The sequence below is a fragment of the Cervus elaphus genome, chromosome 13, assembly GCF_910594005.1.
Source record: "Cervus elaphus chromosome 13, mCerEla1.1, whole genome shotgun sequence".
In the NCBI taxonomy this organism is placed as follows: domain Eukaryota; kingdom Metazoa; phylum Chordata; class Mammalia; order Artiodactyla; family Cervidae; genus Cervus; species Cervus elaphus.
The window spans coordinates 37,152,274-37,175,924 of NC_057827.1; the positions used below are offsets into that span (position 1 = coordinate 37,152,274).

The window sequence follows — 23,651 nt, forward strand, 5'->3', positions numbered from 1 at the left end:
AGTGAGTGAGCAGTGAAGAGAAAGTTTAGGAAAAATCAAGGGATCAGAGTAGTTTATTTAGCCCCTTTTATTCGGAAGTCCCTTGCCCTCTTCCTATTACTGTCAAATGAAAGAGCCAAAGCACCTGTGTCCTGCTTGTGTGAAGAGGTAGAGGTTTATTGAAATATAAACATTCGAGAACATGTAAGATAGAAAATAACCACAACATATACAGACACTTGCTGCAAAAGGACTTCTGAGGTATTCATCCACTGCCTAGGCTACCCATGTGCTATCACATTTTTTTTTCCTGGTTAAATACAAGTAAGACGGGGAAGGGGAGGGGACAGAGCGGCCCCCGTCAATGGCTGCCATGTGACCTCAGGGCTGCACCGTCCAGACAGCTCTTCTTGGCCCAGGGCCCCATTCTGGGGGCACTGGCTGGCACGCCTACCCTCTGGCTTTCAGGCTGAGACCCTGCTGTTGCCCCTCAGGGCAGCGAGGCCTTGCTGACAGGGTGAGGCTGGGCAAGCTGCCTGGGGAAAGGGAGAGGATCCAACCACCAGGAAGACACAGCACATGGTCCCTGTGTCCTCTGGGTGCAAGGGGCCATCCTTCGCGAACTAAGTCCTGAGAAAGACACATGGGCCAAATGTCTGTGATGCCTTCAAGTGGGCCCAGCGCCAGCCAACCGGGCTCCTCCCTGCCCAGCCCTGTGCCGGCCTGGTGAGGCCAGGAGAGGGTCAGCCCCCAGCACATGGGGCTGTGTGTGTGTGTGTGTGTGTGTGTGTGTGAGAGAGACTGTGTGGGCGGCTGGGGGAGAGAGAGGAGATGCAGTCAGCAACGCTGCAGCTCACCGGGCTGAGATATGTGTTCTGTGCTCAGGTGTCTGATTTCCCTTTCCTTTCCTAGCCAGACTGAGCGTGGGGCGCGTGCGGACTTGGGTCCACCTTGGCCTCCCACCGCTACCGCCGGATGATGTCACAGTGGGCGGGGTTCCTGAGAACACTTCGGAGCGAACCTGACGGAGAGGTGAGCCGTGTGTGAGAATCACTTCTTCTTTATGACACAGGAGCAGCCTGTTTCACCCCAGCGTCCAAGAGGAGACAGAGCTCTCTCAGCATCTCCTCATCTTCTGGGGCAGCTCGACCCCTGCAGTGTCCATGGCCTGCGCCATGGCCTGAGGTGGGAACGCTGAGTGAAGGGGAGACGCCCTGATCCTAGCCCAGTGAGGGACTGCACTACTCTGGTGGGAAATGGGTCAAGGGCCATCCTGACAACCAGTGTGGCTTCAGGACCCAACCTGTGTGAGAGGGGTCCCTCCGTCCCAATCCTCCCACCGCTGTGATCCCTGAGTCATCTCTCCCGCAGCCTCCCCCTCCTCCTCACTGGGGGGAATCTTAGGGAAGGGCCAAAGGGGCTGGGGTACCAAACCATCTGCTCGGCTTTGGGGGAGATCTGCTTTCATTTCTTTGGTGCTACAGTAACAACAATAAAAATTTTAAAGTAAAAAAAAACACAAAAGTCAGCAAACACATATAAAAAAGATTTCAGAGATGCAAATACTTCCTGAAGAATCAAACATCAACAATTACAAATCTGAGGTATTTCAATGAACCTGACACTGGCAGGTTTGGGGATGTAGGGGCTGAGACGGCCCCCCGCCAAGAAGAGGAGGGGCCTGAGGGACAAGCGGGCTGTTTCCTGGGAGAGCTGGCCAACAGGGATGAATGGGGGGGGCGGGTGGTGTGAGGTCTGGGCGGGTCAGAAAAGGGCCAGTGGAGTGGGTGCCAGGGTCTGCTTGGGCTGCCCCCGGGGCTCTGCCTCTCCCTTGGCAGATGCCCAGCAGGTCCTGGGTCCTGAGGACTGCCCTTATCAGCCCTTGCTTGGAACCATTAAAAGGGGATACGGGGCCCTGAGGACTGCTTCAAGACATGAATTTGAGGGACCCACACTCCACGAACCAAACATGGTAGGCAAGGTGGACTGGGAGGACCCCATCCCATGCTCAGCAGAGAAGGGCCACAGAGGTGTGCTCTTGGCTCCAAGCAGCCCCACATGGGAGTTAAAGATGGGGGAGCTGAGCAGGGGATGAGACCAGTGATGCTGGAGTCACAGCAGAAGGCAGGGGGAGAGAAATAAATTAAAGGGGAAGGGGTGTGGAGGGCCTTCAGCCCTGTGTCAGCTTACAGATTGTCGATACACTGTGCCCGGGATGGGAGGGGGCCCGGGAGCCCTGGAGCAAGCGGGACGCCCAGACCCTGCCCAGTTCTCCAGGACGATCCCTGATTGGACAACGCTGCCCTGTCAGGCCCCTCCAGCCTCTCCCTGCCTCTAGAGTACAGCAGGACCTGATGGAGCCTGGGCAGACGGACATGTCCAAACCCTCAACATCTGGCCAAATGGTGTCTGATGTGGGCTCCGTGAGATGAGGTAAATTCTGTGCATCAACTTCCGCCGCTCTCGAAGGGAGAGTGGGGAGTGGGGAGCTGGGTCCTGCCCCTCAGAGGGACCAGCTGGTGGAGGGCTCTGCACTGGGGGTGCCCCGGGATGAGGTAGGACTCGGTGAGCAGTGAGAACTGCTGCTGCTGCTGGAGCTGCTGCCGATGCTCTGCGGGGCGGATCCTGTGATGAGGTGGACTGCGGGTTTCTGGGCAAACAGCACACCTGAGTGAGCGGGGAGGGGAGAAGGCAGTGTGAGCAGACGGGGAGAGCAGGGATGCGTGCAGGGGTTCAGTCCCTCACCACATCACTCCTACCTAACCGGGTGAGGCTCCAGGCTGGAGGGTGCACTGGGTGCCCACACTGCCCTGCCGGCAGGTGCGTCTAAGCTGCTGAGGGGCAGTCATTTGGCTGAAAGGCCCCAAAGGCTCTAAGGGAAGTGCTCCCAGACCATGTTTGGGAAGAACAGAGATGAACCCGTCAAAGAAAGGAGCCTGTGCTTAGGAAGACTGTAATGGCAGACACATCTAACTTATGCATGCGTGTATGCTAAGTTGCTTCAGTGGTGTCCGACCCAGTGAAGACCCTCGGTGACCCTATGGACTGTAGCCCACCAGGCTCCTCTGTCCATGGGATTCTCCAGGCAAGATTACGGAGGGGGGGGTAGCCATGCCCTCCTCCAGGGCATCTTCCAGACCCAGGATCGAACCTACATTTCTTAGGTCTCCTGCATTGACAGGCGGGTTCTTTACCACTAGTGCCACCTGGGAAGCCCCAATTTAGTTTACAATACAACGTTAAAGGCATGGATGGAGTTGATTATGATTCTTTACATTCAATGACTTCTTTTAATTAACGAGTCAACCATTGGTCAAAAAAGGGTTAGACAAGGGGTCTCTCTGACTCAGTCACAGGTGGAGGGGGGCCTGCCATCCTGTTAGCAGTCCTCAGGCCTCCTCATCCAGAACTACTCTACCTTTGGAACTTTGAGACAACATGAAAGGCCCACCCCCTGGGAAGGTGTCCAGACAGGAGGGGGGCGAGGGGGCCCTGCAGGGAGCCGCACTGAGTCTGGCTGCCAGCCTGTACCTCCCTTACCTGCGTAAGTGGTACCATCGATGTCCACAGACATGCTGATGCTCCCAATGCTGCTTGTGGTTAGGTTCAGTGCTGCCGCTGAGGCCTCTGCTCTGTCCTCTGCTAGGGACAAGGGAGACAGCAGGCCCAGTCAAGCCCTTGGGCATTTCTGTCATCCCCTCTGAGGCCTGGCCACCCTCCCACCCTGGCCGCAGCAGGCTGAGGTCTCCCAGAGTTAGAAAGCACCTGTGTAACCTTCTCCCAGTGTAAGGTCTGGCAGGAGACCCAGGCTGGTCAATATCCTATCGCTTGCTTTCTCCACTGACCCACTTCAATTCCCCGGCTCGCTCTGCTCTCAGAGAAGAGGGGTCATATTGGGAAGGAGGCTGACCTCAGCTCACAGCTGTGTACTGACCCGTCTGGTGCCATTCAACAAACCCTGAGCACCCATTATCCACCGGGGGTGGGGGGGGAAGGGCCCAGGTTGAGGGGAGGGGTTGGAGTCAGAGATCACTAAGACCAGCCCCATCCACTGAGGACTCGCCTGGCTTCCTCCTCCCCTTTACTAGACTGGGAGGTCCTCAAGGAGGGGGTCTGCCTGTCCAGCCCCTGGCACTCCCTCTCAATCTGAGCCATCCACGGCCTGGCACACGAGGCCTCTGCCTGGCCCACCAGAGACTCTCCGTTCCTGATGTCGAGAGCCAAGAATTCTTCCAGATGAGCTGCTTCATCTATTAGCCTCTGGCCTGTGCATGACCAGGGGCAGCTGGCCTGAGTGGGGAACAGGGCAGAACCCTGCTGTCTGAGCCACCATCTCCAGTTTCCTTGGGCTCCTCGCCACGGGAGAGTGGGACAGGAAGGGGCTGCCTGGGAACATGCACAGCTCCCTTCACACCTGATTTTCCCCCAACACAAGCCTGCTCATGTTTGTTCTGAGACAGAGTCATGAATGGCAAAGAAATGTGTGAGGGGGAAAGGGGAGAAACAGGAATGAGGGGTGTGGGGTGTGTGGCTGCAGGGATGAGAAGGTGGGGCATCTGAAAAATGTGGAGGGCAAGGGACAGATGTCAATTATGCTGCCAAACTTGTATTTCCTCCTCCCTTCCCTCCTGAGGGCCACTGGCTGCTGGCCTGAGGCAGCTCCGGCCCCTTGCTGGGCCTCGGGAGTGGGGCGCAGTCTTTCTTCCAGGTGGTGGGGCGGTGGGGGGAAGGGCGAGCCCTTTAACTGAGACAGATCAAAAGGCAGGAGTGGACGGGGAAGACCCTGCAACTGGCCCTGAAGGTCTCCAGCTCCTCCTCCTTGAACAACTGCTTTTCCTTTTTGCTACAGAACAGAGCACGCCTGAGGAACTGGAGGCACCCTGGAAAATGACCTCAGCTTGGTGAACTGAGGTCTCCGTGGCCACTGAACCCCCAGGTGACCCCCTAGCCTCTAGATCCTTCTGCGGACCGGGTGAGAGGGATGGGGGCAGAACCTGGAGGGCCCCCCCGAGTCCCCGGACATGAGCCCGCCCAGAATGGAGCCGGCCGCTGCTCACCCCTGCCATTGATCCTGATCTTCATGGGCAGCTGCCGAGCCATGTGGAACAAGTTGCGCTGGAAAGCCTGCTGCACCAGGCGCTGCTCCTCCTCTGACAGCCTGGACACCTTCTTCTCAGGAGGCTCCCCCGACTCTAGCCGCTCCCGCAGCTGCTCCAGCGTGGCCGTCCGGGTACTGGCCTGCTGGCCGGCCAAGGTCACAGGCACAGCCAGGCGATTTGGCACGGGCACGGTGGTCACTGGGACTCCATCACCTGACAAAGGCACCAGAGCTGGACCCAGCCCACAAGCCGCCCTCCCACCTGAGTCTTGGGCCCGGGGAGTTGGTGCCCCTTCTCCCCCGGGAGCCCTGCAGACCTTTCCTGAGAGGAGCTGCCGGGGACAGTCGCGAGCCGCCGGCACTGGTGCCACCACTGGAGCCCAGCCCAAGGATGGGGAAACGGATCTTGGGTGGGGAGAGGAGGGCAGGGGCCCCGGCAGCCGCGGTGGGTGAGTAGCCAAAGAGGGAGGAACTATAGCTGGGCCGCCGGCCCTCCCTCCTGTTGCCGTCAATGGCTGCCTGCAGCTCGGCCGGGGAGCTCAAGGCTTTCTTCTCGCACTCGTAGGCATAGAGATATTTCATATACCTGGATGGAGGAAAGGAAGGAAGGAAGGAAGGATCACCCAAAATGCAGTGTCAGGACTGCCCAGTGTAAGCCGATGATCCTCTGCAAGGGGCCTCTGTGGGGCAGGCTCTGTCCTCTAGGATGAAGCAGCACAACCTGGTGAACTCGGTGGGAGAGGAACCATCAGGATAGCAGGACGCCCCAGCCCAGGCCCCCTAACTGCACCCAGGGCTAAATGCGGCTGGAAATGGAGTCACGGCTCATCAGGGAAACGGCTATCATGACTAATATTTCGGGTTTGTGTGGCACCTTTCCAGTACCCTGGGAGAAAGGAGAAATGCCACGTTTTGCAATGTCTTTCTGGCTCCTTGATCTCCTAACCATTCTGAGTCAGCTGTTCAGACAGGCGCAACTCTTCCTGTTGTGTGTAGGCCTAGAAGTGCCGTCTCGCTTCGTGTCAGATGCCCCAAGAAAGCAGTTCTCTACCTAAGAACCTTGGGAGAAAGATGGCTCTGCTGGCTGTTGCTCTGTTCCCAACTTCTGCAGGAACCGTTTCATTGGATAAGACCCTTCTAACTTTTCAACAAGGCCTTATAAATGCCACCCAAGCCACACACAGCTGATCCTTCTGTCTTCTTCACAGAGCAATATCCTGAGTTCCCAAAGAACAGATTCCCCTCTGGCCCCCATTCTTCAATGCTCCCCCTGCTCCTGCCACCCTTATAATTAACTCAAACGGGTACAAAAACAGGTCACCAATCCCAGCAGAGGCTTGCCTGCTTTCCTCTGAGTAAGCTGAATGTCAAGTAGAAAGAGTCAGGCTTAGCGTAGGGGTACTGTGTAGGAGATGATGTCTTGGAAAGGTTGTGGACTTCAGAGACAGAAGTCCAGCTATGAACCTCAGCCTGCTTACTAGCTGATACGGCCCTGACCAAACGATCTAGGCTCTGAGACTTAGTTCTTGTTATCGGGAAAACAGGGACAAAACCTACTTGGTGGGACTGCCGGTGAAATGGAATGAATGAAATGAAACAAAACGGAAAGGTGAAGCAACAGCACACAGGACACGCCTGAGAAAAGGCGCTCAGGTTTACTCAGGTGACCGAGGGATTCATCTCAGAAAGCTCCTGGCTCTTTCAGGCATTCCGCCCGTCTTGCTCACTACACGGTGGAATTTCCTTCCTTCCCTGCCTCAAGGTTAATTCCCTCTCACAAGCCTCAGCCTCCTTTCTGTAGGGTGCGGGCCACTCACTGGGTCCTCAGGGTGAAGGCGGCGCTGGTGATGGACGTGGGCAGGTTCAAGCCTTTAGTGATCTCTCTCCAGATCTTCTTGTTGATGATCTCCACCAGGCCCCCCTTCTCCGTCACCAGCTTATACAGCATGTACAGGTCCAGGATCTGCTTGGCCATGATGGGGATTCGGTTGATGGGGGTCCCTGCAATGGTATAAGGAGAGAAACACAGGGCTAGGTCATTTTCAGGCAGAGAAAGAAGACATCTGTGCATGCCCACCTTTGACTGAGTTGGAAATATGTTCACAAATCTGCTCAGAAGTGTAATTTGAGTCAAACTCCCAAAGCCTGGAAGCTATCAGGCTAGCTGCCAGGTCTCCTTGGGAAGAACAGAAAGACAGGTTCAACTCACAGGCTTCATGGCCTTGGGTAAATCACATGGCCTCTCTGGGTCTGTTCCCCGCTGTAAATAAGAGAGCCAGACTACATGACTTCAAAGATTTTATTTTTTTGCTAGCAATATGACTCCTAATAATTTGGCAACTCAGTCCTCTAGAGCCTTCAGAAGTCATTCGGCTGCCTCCCCAGTGAACTAACTCTTTCCTGACCCCTGCACAGGGGAGGGCGGGTCCCACCGTCCACCTGGACAGCTCCCGTGCTTCTCTTCTGCAGCTCTCAGCGCCGTTTATAACTGTGCTTTAATTTCTCTGCATACTGCCTTGTTTTCTCCTCATCTCTTCTCCTGCTGCAGGATAGAGAAATGGGTTTTTTTTCTCTCCTGTGTCCCCACCATGTCAAAGGAGCTGCTGGGCACACAGGTCTCCAAGGGGATGAAAAGCCACTCAACAATTCTCTCCCCACTAATCACTCCACCCTCTCCCCGGCCTCTGAAAGAGGGAGGGTCAGAGCTGCTTCCGCCCTCTGGCCCCAAAGGGAAGTGACAGGAGTCAGGGACTTGATTAGGAAACCTGGCCCGGAGCAGGAAGGCCCACTAATGAGCACCCAGGGACGGCAGGGAGGGCGGGGCCAGGCTCCTTTCTTGGGCAGCCGGGATGCTCGTCAGGAGGCGTGATGGATGACTGTCATTTGGCAGCCCCGGGATTAATGATCTGGAGGTCAGAGGGGAGAATTCCAGTGGGAAGGGTCACCGTCCGGGGCACAGTATGAGACTTGTTGCCTTTTGATGGCAAGTCCTTTTACTGTACACCGGCTGCTCCTCCTCTGCCTTGCCACCAACCCCCAGACCCCCTCCCACCCCCACTCCGGCCTGCTGCGGTCTCACTGACTGCCTGGTGGACGTCAGGCCAGCTTGATTAGAGAAGGGCTGTTTGTTTCAGCTCCTCCTGCTTCTTTCCCCTCAAGGAATGGCATTTTCGTCTCAGTCCCAGCACACTGCCCTCACCCAGAGTGGACTGAAGGGTCCCACGGTTATGCGGAAGCAGCAGTGTGAAAGCAAACACATGGCATTGCTGTGGTGGTCCCAGGCCCCTTTCCTCAGTGTAGGAGGGAGCTAGAGGTCTTGAAGACCTTTGTCCTGACAAAGGCCATGGAGTTAAATTCAAAGGATCACTGGTAAAATGTTAGAGAACTGCTGGCCTGCCCCTAAGACACAACAGCGCACACACTGGTTAACTTCTCCCTGAGCTGTTCTGGACAGCAGACTTCATTCCTGTCATAAGCACAGAAGTCTCAGGCAACAAAACTGGTCTCCCAGCAGAACAGGGCTAAGGTCTCCCTCCTCTGCAGCCAATGGCCTTGCCTTGAGAGTCTGGGAGGACCACTTCCGAGGTTCCCTCCCACAGGACCCCGAAGCTCTCAATTCCAGAAGCTTCTGGAACATCTTTACACATGACCCATTCACTTCCAGGTCAGATGTTCACACTCAGCTCCCCTTCATCCACTAGGCGAGCTCCCTTTTCCCATCCCTGCCTCTTCATCCAGCAACACCATTGCTCTGAGAGGCCTTAGGCAGGAACCTCACAAGGAGACTGCTCCTCTTCTCTCTCCTCCACCTTTAATTTGTCTGGAGGCTCACCGATTCCTCCTCTGAGGCACCTTTCAAAGCTCACTTGCTCTCTACAGCCATCACCCTGGGCCAGGCCCTCACTGGCTCCCCATTAGATGCCCCAGCAACCTTGAATCCACACGCTCAACCTGCATGCTACTGCCAGACAATCTGATGAAAACACCACTTTCACCCCATTACTCACTTCCTAGTTTAAAAAACCCACAATGACTCTTATTGCCAACCCAGCCCACCTCACGTGTTCAATATCATGACTCAGGTTCCCGAACACTCCTTAGAAGATTGTGCATGTGTTATTTGCTGACTTGTGTCTGACTCTTTGCGACCCCATGGACTATAGCTCACCAGGCTCCTCTGTCCATGGAATTCTCCAGGCAAGAATACTAGAGTGGGTTGCATTCCCTCCCCCAGGGGATCTCCCCAACCCAGGGATTGAACCTTGGTCTCCTGCATTGCAGGCAGCTTCTTTACCATCTAAGCCACCAGGGATGCCCCAACTTAGAAGATTATGTATGATGTGTTTCAAGCACATCCCAATAACTTACTCTCACTCAATCAGCTGGGTCTGCTCACCCTCACCCCACAACCCAACTTCTTTCTCCTCTATTTTTTGGGTTTTACTCTTCCTCTTCATCAACTCTAAAATCATGTGCCCAAATCCTTCTTATACAGGCCTTCAATGTTCGCTCTCTCCAGGAATAATTTTCTAACTACCTTGGTTCGAATGTATTTCTTTCCTCTTTGAATTTCTATTATAACCACTACAAGTTCCACAAATAATTACACATATTTCACTTATGCTCGTCTGGTATCCCAGGAGGATTGTAAGCTCCATGAAAGCAGGGACTCTTTTTTCCTTCATCATGTCTTGAATATTATAAAGTTTAATAAGTGAAACTACCATGTAGATTAAACAAACAATGGGCTTCTCAGAGTCAAAGCAACCAGCTCTGTGCTAACCCAACAGGGAATATTAAATGCATTTTCTTCCTGTCAGCAGTGTGCCCGCCCGGGTCTGTCACTATCTGTAAGTGTCTAATGCTGACAGCCCTGAAGAGAAGTCATCCTCTCTTCTCGGATACTGGCAGGTTCATGAGTGTCACGACCTTTATTAAACAGACTAGGGAAGTGAGGACTCTAGCGGTTCAGCCCTTGGCGTCTGAGTCCTACATTAAGAGGAGCAGCAGCATGGGAATGGCTGGAGAGCTGGAGATTTTGAGGAGGTAAAGAAACCATGAAGTCCTTCAGTGGGGCCACAGAGAAGGGGAGACAAGTGTTAAAGCGGTGACGGTGGCTGGGTCTGAGATGTACACAGAACAGGCATGGCTGAGTGAGTGACCACCAAGCTGGGCTTGCCCAGATGAGGGTGTGCCGTCCTTCAGAAATGTCTCCTTAGAGAGCCTGCTACCACATGGCTTTGGAACTCCACTTGCAAATAGCTTTCAGAGTTTATATTATTTTCATTTGATTCTCTCCAAGGTGGTAGACCTTCAAATATAAGGGTGTGTTTTACTTTTAGAAACAGTCATTCAAGGAAACAAGCCAGGAAAATAGGACAAAGTAAGCAGGCGGTTTATACTGATTTTGTGTGAAGATGAGGTGTGGCCATAAAGCATGACAGATTTCCTCGTGTGGCTCAAACTGCCTCTGAAGGCAACTCCCCAGGGAGGAATTATAGATTCCCTCAAAGCAGTCACTGGACTAAATGTCTAGTCATTCGAGATGACTTCTTTCAAAGACAACAACATCATAGATGTGGAAATGTCATTAAAAATTCGCCTCTTTATAGTCACATAGCAAGTGACTGCATTAGGCTGGGAGTTGCTCAGGGGCATGGGAAACGGGTGGAAACGGGCAGATACAGGACCTGAGAAGATGAATTAGGAGCAAAGTGGCATTCTGAGTCCCCAGAGTGACCTCTCCTCTACACCAGGGCTGCTCGGCCACCCAGCCCCACTCTGGGCACGCGGGGGTCACGATTTCTCTCAGAGGGGCCCCTACTGCCTGGCCAGGCACCACAGTTCCAGGAATCGGCGGGTAAGAGGGACAGGTGTTTTCCTCCTCATGGATGGCCCTCCACAAAACCCCTAAAAGTAGCGTCCAGAGCAGGTGGGCCCCTCAGTCCCACCAGAAACAAAGCTGACCGTATCCTGCAAGCCAACTTTAGATGACATCATGGCTTTCTCACATTAAGCAGCCAATCCGGACACAAAACCTGCCCTGGCTTTGATTCTTTCGACAACTGAGAGACAAGCAGGGTCCTCAGGCCAGTCTGGCTCTGGGGTCTGCCCTGTACTTGGTGGGCCTAGTAGCCATCTCCTGTGTCCCAAGGAGACTCAACTACGAAAAGAGGGGGAGAAGACCTATAGCTGAGTTTCCCTCCCTGAACAAGAAAAAAACCCAAAAACATCATACTGGGGGGTGGGTGTGGGGGATTGACATATTCTAGGCCTCAGTTTCCCTGTCTGGCTGAAGCAGGGAATTTGGACTAGATGACTTCCAGCTCTAAAGTCCTATGAGTCTAGGAATAAAAACTCGAAGTTCAAGTCCATAAGCAATGCCTCTTCCCCCAGCCTTGGGAGGAAATGGGGGACATTTTGGCCTACCCTGTGGACTGGATTACATTATACTCTAAACAGCCTCTTCACCTGAGAGACAGCAGGCCTCAGTCCCCAATAAAAGCCAAAGCAACCTGCAGAGAGCCAGGAAGGAGGCCAGCAGCCACTGCAGAGCACTCTCTGCAGTGGTCACCAGCATTGGCCCTGCAGGGGGCCGAATTCCCGCACCCCCCCACCCTGTTACACCTCCCAGAGAGGGCGGGAGCATGTTGCGGGAAACCCTGTGGGCTGTCAGTCACTGCTATCAAAGCAGGAGCTTGGATTGAGGGTAATTAATCATGGTCCCTCTGACAGCAATCCAGGGCCTTATCTGTACCCCAAGAAATGCCGCTGGTCTCCAGTTCCCTCCTCAATAAAGGAGACTGACAGTTCCAACAAAGAGGCCCCTTATCAGATTTCAGCCAGGGAGCCTGACGCAGCCCTAGGGAGATGCGGAAAAGGCTTTTATGAGGCTGGGACCCAGGGAAGCTGTTGGGGGCTCCGGGGGCTTTAACCCTTGGAGGTGGGAATGCCGCTGGGCACTGGCACTGGTGCTGCTATCCGGAGCCCTCAGCCCTCAGCGCAGACGGAGCCAAACAAAACCTGCTCCGGTCCTTGGCTCGCCTCCCTGCTGAGCCTGTGGAGACACAGCAGAGTAGGGGTGAGAGCAGAGCGGGGAGATGGTCTCCTTGAGCATGGTGGGCATGTTAGGGGAGGACCACTTCCTCCCCACTACAGAGAGTGGGCACATTCCAGGGATGACCAGAAGTAATCGGGGGCAGGGACCCAGGACGGAGCTGCCCCAGGACAGAAGGCGCATGGCTGCCTTCCTGCCTACTGGTCAGGGGTGAGAGCCCAGGACCCAGGGCGTGGCCCTGCCCAGGACCCTCGCTGCTTTTCCTGACTTTGAACAAGATCATTAATCATTTCCACAGCATGTCAAGAGAGCTGGGAGCCTGGAGGAGTTAAGTCCCCAGTTAAGCGGGAACGCAGAGGGGCAGGCAAGCCTCCTGCTGCATATTAATTCCTGCCCAGCTCTAGCCTTGCTCCCCAAGAACAAGTAGGGGAATCACTGGTGGTGTTCTCCCCGACTTGCTAATGTAGAAACTATTTCCCACTGGGAAACTAGGCAGCAGGGTGCGGTGGTGTGCCATGTAGTGTGGAGCTGACTGTTCTACCAGTCAGGGCCGAGCAAGGATGTGCGGATATCCGGATACTGGTCCTACACGTACCCTTCAGCCCTCTACCACGATCTCTCACTGAGGAGGCCTGCCTGACACAAGGCCTAGTGCCTAGAACCTAGATGAGTATCTTAAGGATACAGCACACCAGATCTTTTTTGCTGTGTACACCCCACTATCCGTTGCTCACAGCAAAATACAGAACATTTCCAGCACTCCAGAAAACTCTTCCATTATCCTTCCCAATCAATACCCACTCCCCACCCCACTCAGAGGTAATCATTATCCTGTATCACTATAGGTGATTTTCTTGAACTTTACACAAACCAAAGAATGCAGTATACGTAGTTTTCTGGGAATGGCTTCCTGTGTTACACATTAGGCCTGTGAGAGCCATCCAGCTGTGTACAACAGTAATTCATTCTTTGTTATTGCTGTGTGGTATTTATTCCACTAGAGGACTATGCCACCATTTAGTTGTCCATTTTACTACTGATAGACGTTTCAGTTCTTTCCCGTTTTTGCCTATAATGAATGGTGTTGCTATGAATACTCTTGCGTGTGTCTTTTAGTGAACCAGAGCTTTCATTTCCACTGGGGATACACCTGGAGGTTTAACTGCTGGGTAATAGGGTTGGCATTCATTTAGCTTTAGTAAACACCACTGAACAGATTTCCAGTAGTGATGCCCATTTATAGTCCCACCAGCAATGAATGGAGTTCTGCAGGCACCACAACCTGAGAGGCTAATTTCAGACCCATTACCCTTCTTGATACTCTTGCTCAGACCAACTGCTTTAGGTGAAGTTTAATAGCACATGCAGTCTTGTACTCTACTATGGCCGATGATAAAATTAGGGCTATGGTGGTGCTGTTTCCTCCCATAAAAACTACGCTCAGAGAAGAAAACGAAGGAGTTAGAAGGAGGTGGACCATCAGGTCTTCTTTGCTTTGCCTGCTGCTGATTAACAGACCGGCCTGAGAGTCCAAGAGAAGGGTGGAGGGGTGACTGGGGAGAGGCCCAACAACTCAAGGCCATTCTCCCTGAGCATGCATGGCTGTCTGAGCTTCCATTGCCCATCTGTGCCTCTAGCCTCTCAAGACCTAGTAGATGTTCCCACAGTGTAAGCAGGTCAACCTCTCGCTTCAGACTTTCGCTATACCAATCCTTGGACGGTCTGCTGAATACTGGCTCACTTTGGAACAAAGGAGGCCAAACTATCAGTCCATGGAATTCTCCAGGCTAGTGGGTAGCCTTTCCCTTCTCCAGGAGATCTTCCCAACCCAGGGATTGAACCCAGGGTTCCCACATTGCAGGCAGATTCTTTATCAGCTGAGCCACAAGGGAAGCCCAAGAATACTGAAGTGGGTAGCCTATCCCTTCTCCAGTGGATCTTCCTGACCCAGGAATCAAACCGCGGTCTCCAGCATTGCAGGCAGATTCTTTACCAACTGAGCTATCAGGGAAGCCCTCAACCCAATTTTACCAAGTGCTAAAAGTACCAATAAATGATTTTGAAGGGGAAGAGGCTGAATTTAAAGACAATAATGAGCTATTCAAATTAATCATGCCTTTCAAAAACCAGGGATCTCTTTCCATTATCATGGATAACTGGTTAGTAATAAGGTATTTAGAAGTGGGGACATGGGGCTTCCCTGGTGGTCCAGTGGTTAAGAATCCACTTTGCAACGCAGGGGACACAGGTTCAATCCCTGGTCCAGGAAGATCCCACATGCCTTGGGGCAGCTACGCCGTGTGCCAAGACTAATGCTGGTGCTCTAGAACCTGAGAGCCTCAACTACTGAAGCCTGTATGCCCCAAAGCATGTGCTCCGCAACAAGAGAAACCATCGTAATAAGCAGCCAGCGCACTGCAATTACAGAGCAGCCCCTGCTTGCTACAACTAGAGAAAGCCCACACGCAGCAATGAAGATCCGGGAGAGCCAAAAAAAAAAAAAAAAACACTGGGAGGGGAAGGGAACCCTAGCACTAGAACATCAGCTACCACCTGGGGAAAGAAAAAGACCTGGCCTGAAACAAAGGATTAATCCTGAGACAAAGATTTGTATTTTGGACTTTGATTTGGGGATAAAGTTGGAAAATGAAAGCCCAAAGCCTATTTTATCTGACAAAGACAAACATATTTTAGTCTATCAGGAAGAGTGTCCATGGCACAGACCATTTAAGGTACAAAGAATATACGAGGAACTCCCTCCACCAAGAGGCAAAGCAATATATGTCACGAACATTTCCTTGCCTGAGATGGATAGATAAGCACACAACAGAAGGAAAAACACTCAAGTTGCACTTTGAGGCAGACCAAGCCCTTTTCCCACAGTAAATTCTTTGTATATACACATCAAAAACAGATCCAACAATCCATTTGGGAAAACCAAGGTCAGTGTGCAGCCTTGAACAGAACTGGTGGGGGAGGGACAGCAGTTCTCCCGTGAAGTCCTGACAAAACTTGTCTTCCATGTGACCAAGCAGGTCTTCTGTCTGCTGTGGCAAGCTGGGACAGGGGCTGGAGGAGAGATCCTCGCTTGTGGGCGCTTAGTTAGGGGGCCCATGAGGCTACTGTTAGGGCTTTTCCCGGCCCCCCAATCCTGCCTTGACAGACGGCAGCCTCTGTGCCACTGTGACCCGTCACATCTGCCCTTCCCTGAGAGACAGGCTGTCTTACCTTGAGATGAACACTCTTCTTGCATGAAGACCTGTGCCCCATGTTTATCAGCTAGATGCTGTCAGACCCTCCCGGGCCCTGACCTGTGCAGGTGGGCCACAGTCCCTGCGGGGTTTAGAAGGCTGAAGGACAGCAGAGGCTTGTCCACTGCCCCAGTGGAAAGTGATGGAGCTGCTGGTGCTAGGGGCCAAGTTTCTCCAGGGCAGTGTGGGTGAGAGAAAGAATCCCGGCCTGAGGATGAGGAAACCATGTGCTAAAGCAGCTCTGTGGCCTCAGGGGGGTCATCTAACCTGGGGGCTGGCTCCTGTGATAACCTTTGCTCTCTCTATCCCACAGAGGTGGAGCTATGCGGAACAGCAGATCAGATAATGGGTTGAAAGGGTTCTGTAAAGTACACAGGGTAACAATAATAAAATTAACAGCAAAATCATCTTCCTCCTCTTTGATGAAATCATACTTCTGCTTCGCTGCCTGGGGAACAAGACAAGAAGCTCTTCTTCCTCACTGATGAAGGAAGAATGTTCATAAGCCTTTGCTTATGAGACTTCCAAATCAGCACCTGCCCGCCTTGCCCACAGGATCCCCTGGAAAATCTACCAGGGAATAAACAACACCTCAGAAATCACCCACAGTGAATTAAATTAGTCAAAGAATTTTGTTTACAAATGTTTGCCTTTTTTTTTTTTTTGACAAAAAAAGGTGTATGTATGTGTTTTACACACATACCCACACCTGCATGTACATATGGCAAAACGTGAGGAAAAGGGGGCATCAGAGTTTTGAAATCTAACCCATCTTTCTATAGAAACGTCTGTGTGGGAAGCACAAGCAAAAGAAACTTGTTTAGTTCAGTTTGGCTTCCCTCAGCAAAAGAAGAAACACATGATTCTGCAAGGAAGGGAATGAAGCATCTGGTTTGGCTGGAGGGGGAGTGGGGGTGGGGCTCCCTGGTGTAGTTTTTACACAACTGTTTTAATAGAAAACTGCTCAAGGGGCTTTTCTTCTGTTTTGGTTATTGAGGGTGGCTCACTGTTTGCTCACAGCTCAACAGACACAACCACGGACACATAATACACAACAGAGAACTTGGAAAAAACTTCCAGATTGACTCTAACCAAAACCTTCTCTTTTTAGAGATAAGAAGAGGAAGGATTTGCTCAGGATGGATGCTAGTCCCAGCTTCACCTGCCTCAGTCCCCATGCCTCCCCACAGGCTGCAGCAGCCGTTCCGAGGCAGGCAGGACACAGGTGCCTGACTGGGCACTGTCTCAGCCTCTTCTCAAGCGCCTTCTGGGGTAGGTTTCTCTGCTGGGGGCGGGGAGGAGGGATCACGAGGGTGCAAGTCACCCAGTCTGGCCTAGAAACCAAGGTGCCTCAAGTTGAAAGGCCCATCTGCTGCAGTCAATTCACCCAAACATGTTAACAAGCTGGAGAGACCCAGCACAAAGCAGCGGTTATGGCCAGGCCCCTCTCCCACTGCACAGCCGTTTTATCACCTGCAGCTGCAGTAATTCGAGGCCACGGGCTGGGTGCCACCTCCCCTGGAGCCCGGGCCACTTCCTCTGTGGTATAGCTTCTGTGTCAAAGCTGTCCAGCCCACTCACGGCCCAGGTGGGCATCACTGGGCCTTTCAGACTCTGGCTGCTTTCCGGGGCTCCTTTAAAATCAACTGCTTATCCTTTATCTTAGCTCTGGAGGATGAGCTGCTGACGCACTGCCAAGGCTCTTCCTTGCACCCAGCCAGCTAACACGAGTGGGCTCCTGAGTGCCCCAGACTCCAATTTGGAATGACAAATAACTCACAAATGTCTAGGGGCCCTAGGTCTCACCATTCTGCAAAGAAGAAAGACAGCAAGCTTCATATGGCTAGAAGCGCAAACTGCTCCCAGTCCCCTTGAACCACTCATTCTAAATTTAGGTCATCAGACATGAGTCTTCCAGGGAGGAGATCACTGATTTTAAAGGGAACAACCTAAGCTCCACAGGCTCCTTGCCTCAGTCTTCCCTCTCAGCCCAGCTACACACTGACTGCCACAGCGAGCTTCCTGAAAGCACAGCTCTGATGACACTCCCCGGGTGTCCCTTCAATAACTCGGCTATGTCACAGACTGGAGAGTTACCTTCTGGGATAAACGCAGCTCTTCACAATCTGATGCCACCTGATTCATCTAGGCCAGACAAGGGTTCTTCCAGCCATGTCTGGACCACATATATACCTCTGCATTTCTGCCTCCACTCTTCCCCTGCCGGGGCTACAGCAACTCTCAGGTCTCTACACCCCAGCCTTGGATGGGGACCAGCGCCCACTCGTCTGGCCCTCAGCTACAGGCGGGAAGTTCCTCCCATTGCCAGACACAGGCCCTGCCACCCTCAGGTACTGCTCTCTGAATGGAGCTAAGATGATTTCCCTGAAGAGTTTCTCTGCAGAGAAAAGTTTTGATCTTCAACTTCTTTCCTACCCTTCTATGGCAGTGGTTCTAAACAGAGGGACACTTTTGTCCCCCCAGGGGACATTTATAATATCTGCAGACATTTTTGGTTATCAAGACAGGGGAGGAGCCCCTCCCCCCTCCCCCCCCCCCACCGACAAAGGACTATCTAGTCCCCAAAATCAATATGCTGAGGCTGAGAAACCGTATACTAGAGTAATTAACAAGTAGCAAAACTGACTCAACTGTTTCCCTTCTATTGTTGATATCAGCAAATAGTGAAATACCGAACATAAGTGCTGAAGAAAGAAAAAAGATTTACTCAGGGCCTGAATAACCGTAAATAGACAGGATCAAAGAGAGTCACTTCTGCTTTGGGTTCACTCTGGAATAGACTAGACGGCAGTCTGGCAGCCCCGGCGCTGTGCAATAGCAGGACACTCAGCATACATCCCTCTGTACTGCTGACCTCCAATCACAGGCAGCTAACTGGGGGTGGGCTGGGCGAGGGGAGGCTCCCCACCACCACCACCACTGGGGCAGCTGAGTTAGGAAAACCAACAGGACTGTTCCGACAGAAAATGTGTCCTGAGCAGGGCTCCTCCCGATCCCTGCCCCCAGGTCTGGCCCTGTGCTGGCACTGGGGACACACAGAAATGACAAAGTGGCTGTCCTCAAGGAGATCCTCGTCTGTTGGGGACACAGAGTAGTAAACAAACAATTATGGCTCTTCACTCTTGGCTAGGCTGATATAACTTCCATTTTCCTTTAAAAATCCTTCTGGGAAGGGAGAAAAACAATAAAGCAGAATCTAAAGCAGTGGAAGCACACTGCTGATTAAAATCTATATTGCTATAGCAGCCCCTCTGAGACGAGATCAGCTCCTGGGTTTGCACCAGCTGGGCTTGCGGAGCTTGTAAATAATTAAAAGGTAATTGGAAGGGGAGACCAAAGTATTAAGTGGATTTCTCTCTCTCAGGGCAACCAGGGAGTTTCATTGCTGCGAGTCACATTATCTTTCAGGATTATATTCTTGTTTTTTACTGACACATGCAGCTCCAGATAACAGTTGGAGGAGTAAACTAATTAGAGCTGCTTAGACTGCTTTGATAGGCTTGGATGAGGGGAAACCCAGACTCAAAACTTTCGATTGCCTTTGTAAGCAAACCAGCGGTAATAGGCACACTGCTAAGAAGGCAATGAGACTTTGGAAGGAGGGGGAGAGAAAGAGGGATGAGGTTGGTGGGGAGAGGGAGCGGGAGAGAGGGAAGAAGAGGAGTTAAATCAGGATCTTTCATTGCTGGAGGCCGTCATTACAGCCCCACCTACAATAAAGAGGACTTCATTCCCAGGTCTCAGTAAAGGAGCTGACACAGAAACCAAGGGCTACATGATCAGGCAGGGTCCCAGGGAACATGCTGGCAGGAGCAGTTCCCCTAAGGCTTTGTCCTGAGGATGAAGAAGATGCCGCTACCCAGGTTGCCGAGAATTATCTCCTAGAGAGGCTGGGGTTCTGACCATGCTTCCTGAGGGCTGCCAGCTGGTGAACCCATTGCTGTGACAGAATACAAAGCCAGGAAGTTGAGTCACTGTGGGCTCAAGACTGAGACATGCCATGGTCCCAAGTGGAGATGGTTGGGGGTGGGTGGGTGCAGGAGAATGAGAAGGGGAGAAAGACCAGAAGCGGTAAGGCACCGTAAAGTGGATGCCCATGTGCCCTACAGTTAAACTGCAGGAGCACCCCAACCAAGCCAGTGGATACAAAAATCAAAGAGCCAATGGATAAGGAAAAAAGAGTTAGCTTTTCCTTCTTTTGGATCATTTCAGAATCCTCCCAACACATCCTGGAGGGCCTCCATTTTTTCAATTTTTTCACTGGCCATTCTAAGTCTCTATTAAGCCAGATGCACCAGCAGGAAGCCCCATATATGAGTTTTAAGTGATGTCCAGGACTACCTACTATAAGGCTAAGAAAAAAAGTGTATTTGAATTTGAAATGACTCCAGAGACCAGTTAATCAGAACAGTGACAAGAATAAAGCAGGACCGAATTTGGATGATCATTCCATTCATTTTCTACCCAGGCCCTCTCTGCCCTCTTCAACTTGACTGCCAATTATTCAGCTAAGTGTGGGACCAACTGGCAATAAATGGCTCTTGTCCTCCTGGGCGAAGATGCTGGCACTCCACAGGGAGGATGGCTAAGAGTGACGTGCACACAGTAGGCACTCAATAAATATTCAGTGAATTGAAATGATGAGTAGGGTGCACACTCACCCCTCTTCTGCATAAAGACGAAGAGGTCATCCAGGAACTCTTTCCTCTCCGGGTCACTGTCCAGTTCATACAGCTGCAATCCCAAACCCACCAAAAAAAAGAAAAAAACAAAAACACACCACAGTGAAAATAAATTCCATCTTATGTAGGAAGTCTTACAATAGCAATACATAACCATCTAAATGACTACAGATGTGACTCACAGGCCACTTCTATCCTCATTCCTTGGGAAGCAGATAGAATAACCCACTGCAGAACGGCCCCTTCTGTTATCACAAAGGAAACATTACAGACCTTGGCAAAATCACGAGAGATCTCTCTTCCCCGGCCTCCATCTGCATCATCACTCCAGGTCAAACCACCATTCTAAAGGGGAACAAAGCAAGAGGTCAGAAGGCAGTAGGCAGGGAGTAAGGGGGCAAGGCAGTCTTTTAGGGTGTAGAGGGGGACCCTGAGCAACTGTGCTCTCCTGGCTCACACTGAAAGACTGACTGCTTGAGTAACCGCCTCTGCCCCACTAAAAGGGACATCTTGGTTTTTTGCTTTCAATTATGGTTCCAAAACCAGAGGGAGTCAGGAGGAAGAATCATCTTCATCTGCTGGAGGGGAGTGGGTGTTACTTATACCTGATAACCCTGGAAGAGGGGACACAAAGGCCTAGCTTTGAGAACTGGTTCATCCCTAGTTGATGTTCTGGAAGCCATAGCTCTGAGGTGAACCATTTTTCTGTAGGTTCAGTGTGACATATGTTTGTATGTTTTATGGTGTGCCTGTAAATTATACGGTATGTTGTGAAGATACCTAGCCTGGCCTCGCGCACAACACTTCAGTGGAAGATAAGGGGTCAAAGGGAGCAAGATGAAGATCTTGAAGATCTTGTGGTCGCTCAGCCAAGCCTCACCACCAGAAGACCTAACTCTAGTGATCAGAACTACCCAGTGATATGAGGGCCCCCAGGGCCTGAGATTACTCCCAAGATACAGAGAGACTGTTCCATTAGGGTGAAGTTCATTTTCATTAGAGAAGTAATGAAAACCTAATCCTAATTTAATTGATTAGGTCAAACCAACACCATTCAACTGATTGGGAGGAAATGGCAAATATGCTTTTGTTTATGTTCTTGAAATCTGCTTCCTGCTTTTATTCAGTTGAGTAACTCTTTTTTCTCAAATCAGTCATCATCTTCTAGAGGGAGCTTCCCTTCATACCCGGATGCACAAGTTCCCTGGAAGCACTCTCTGTTCATCTTGAGCTTAGAATCTGACATATTATTTTGGAATTATTTGTCATCCCCACATACTGTAAGCTCCTTGAAAGCAAAGTGTCTTCTTCATCTCAGTACCTGTAGCACACAGCACATTGCCTGACAATTTTAAGGCTCCGGTGAATATGTCATCAACTATAATCATTGTTAAAAGGCATTAGCTAATTATTTGAACCAATTAAGCACCTCTTCAAAAAGAAAAAAATATAGACACGTATACCACATAGGAGCGTCCGAAAGGCCCTCTGCCAGTGGAGAGGATGAAATGTCAGAGCAGAAGTCGCCCGTTCACCTCGTCCCACCTATCAATGAAGGAGCCAGGGATGGCACTGGGCACAGAGACCATCCTCTCTCTTCTCTCCTCCAGGGCCAAGGTGCCCACATGCACAAGCGCAGTGTACCACCCCGCTGGCTGGGGAGGGCATCTGGGGCTGGGGAGTGGGCTGAGCTGCAGGCCCACTTTGTGAGAACAGCAATTTACCACACACCAGGTTAAGGATAACCAAGAAGAAGTGACACCCTGTCAGTTGACATGAAACAGGCTCCATCAAATTGTTTCCCTGCTTATCTACTGCAAGACGTGCGTAAGGAAGTGCTCAGGAAACGCTATCTGGCTGTGCTCACATCACCTCCCCAGGCAGACGCTGTAGAAACCTTCTTACAGCACCTTCAGCTCAGGGAGGCCAACAACCGAGTGGAACACTGTTTCAAAAAAAAAAAAAAGCTAAAACCCACGCTGTAATTACAGTCAACAGAAACCTGGTGTCATCTGGTGGCAACTAGCACAATGAATAATCAAGATGAATTATGCCTGTCAGGTCAGCAAAACCAGACAGAGTTACAGTCCCCTTTCAAAGGCTGCAGCAGGTCACCCTAATGCCCAGTGATTTCGTTTGAGCCAGTAATTCCTGCTGGAAAGTCAATTATCCCGGGAGCCCCTATCAGCTGAAAGACATTTAATGGGGGATCATTGCAGCTTCTGTTATGTCAGCTGTTTACCGTGGCAGCTCAATTCCCAACTCTCTAGCTAGAGATCTGAAGCTGATTCTGCTCACAGGAGGATTCTTTCTCTATCAGTCACCAAGAGAGAGGGAAAAACAGTTTCTTTTTTTGCTAATCACAGTAACCTCGAGGCACTCTGAATGCTCACTCAGAAGCTATTTAACACTCAGCTGGGTGGAGAGGAAGGAATCCACAGCCTAGAATCTCAGACAGGGCTTTCCGCAGCAGGAAGGGAGTGTAAAAACAAGCATGCCAGTGCCAGTGCCACCAGCGGGTGTGACTATGTGTGAAAATAAACACCTGAGTGTGAGGGTTTGGCTCTGGGAACAGAGGAGAAGGCCTTGCAGGATGGAGACGTCGTGACTGCTGGTTTTCACCAGCTCTGCCCGAGTCACAGGACAGTCCAAGAACCAGGACAGTCAGACTGTGGATTAGTCATGGCCCACCAAGAACCACTCAGGTTCAAAATCTGCTTTGAGCTGTGATTTTACCCTGAAATGCACTAGGATGGTGACCAGAGAGGACAGGGAGGCTTGTCAGAACCGGGCAGAAACAGGATACGACATTCTTATGAGCAATCCCCCTGTTTGACCCATTCCTCAGACAGGAATGTCCATTAGTGTTTAAAGGAAACACAGGAAAAGAGCTGCCCGGGAGTGGAGGTGTTTTATTTTGTCCAAGGCAAAACTGGACCATTATATAATTGAAAATATTCAGTTGGGGCTGTTGGGGACACATCCACTCTCTCTGCATTGCTCTGTCTTGAGACAGTTAAACTTCCACCTTGATTCACAGGATTTTCTGGCTGAGGTGAGGGTACTTCCTAAGCCCTGCCTGTCCTTCACGGTCTGGTCTGGCTCTGGGAAGCCTCTGCCCACAGTCATTCTCCTCTGGGCAGTGTCACCTCGTGTTCTGGTTATTAGGCCCCTGCCTGTGCCCAGTCTGTAAGCATCCTGTCAGGGTATCCCTGGCCCCCAGCACATAGAAAGCCCTGACTCATCTGCTGAGAGACAGGGAGGGGCTCCTCCACGGAACCTCCAACCCCACAGCTTCTGTCTTCCCCTCCTCCTTTCATTAGGAGGATTACAGGCTTCAGAAGTTATTTTCTTGGTTCTTAACTCTGCTCAACGGCTGCAAAACACAGCTCGCTTGTGCACTTCAAGTTTATGTACAGGAGGTTTCTACCTATCAACAGGGTATGGGTGTGGCTGCTGGGAAATTTTCAGCTCGGAAATGATTGAATTTCTCGAATGCAGAATGTGGCTGACAGCAGCTAGTGGTGGAGGAACACAGGGAATGGTAGAAGCAAATGTGGAGA

The 23,651-nt window shown here is 51.6% G+C and overlaps 1 protein-coding gene across 2 annotated transcripts in view; it reads right to left on the minus strand.

Moving 5' to 3' along the window:
• Window positions 1-129: 129 nt before the first annotated feature.
• The window catches only part of ARID3B (AT-rich interaction domain 3B), a 50,539-nt gene continuing 27,017 nt past the window's right edge, over window positions 130-23,651 (minus strand). Inside the window, exons 3-9 of one of the 2 annotated variants that reach the window (XM_043922168.1) lie at window positions 20,362-20,433; window positions 20,068-20,140; window positions 6,895-7,078; window positions 5,395-5,663; window positions 5,037-5,291; window positions 3,520-3,621; window positions 130-2,646 (exon numbers count right to left, since the gene is read on the minus strand). In XM_043922168.1, coding sequence (XP_043778103.1) covers window positions 2,483-2,646; window positions 3,520-3,621; window positions 5,037-5,291; window positions 5,395-5,663; window positions 6,895-7,078; window positions 20,068-20,140; window positions 20,362-20,433 — 1,119 coding nt within the window. In that variant the 3' untranslated portion in view covers window positions 130-2,482. The remainder of the gene's footprint in view (window positions 2,647-3,519; window positions 3,622-5,036; window positions 5,292-5,394; window positions 5,664-6,894; window positions 7,079-20,067; window positions 20,141-20,361; window positions 20,434-23,651) is intronic. The other variant, XM_043922169.1, reaches the window with a different exon arrangement.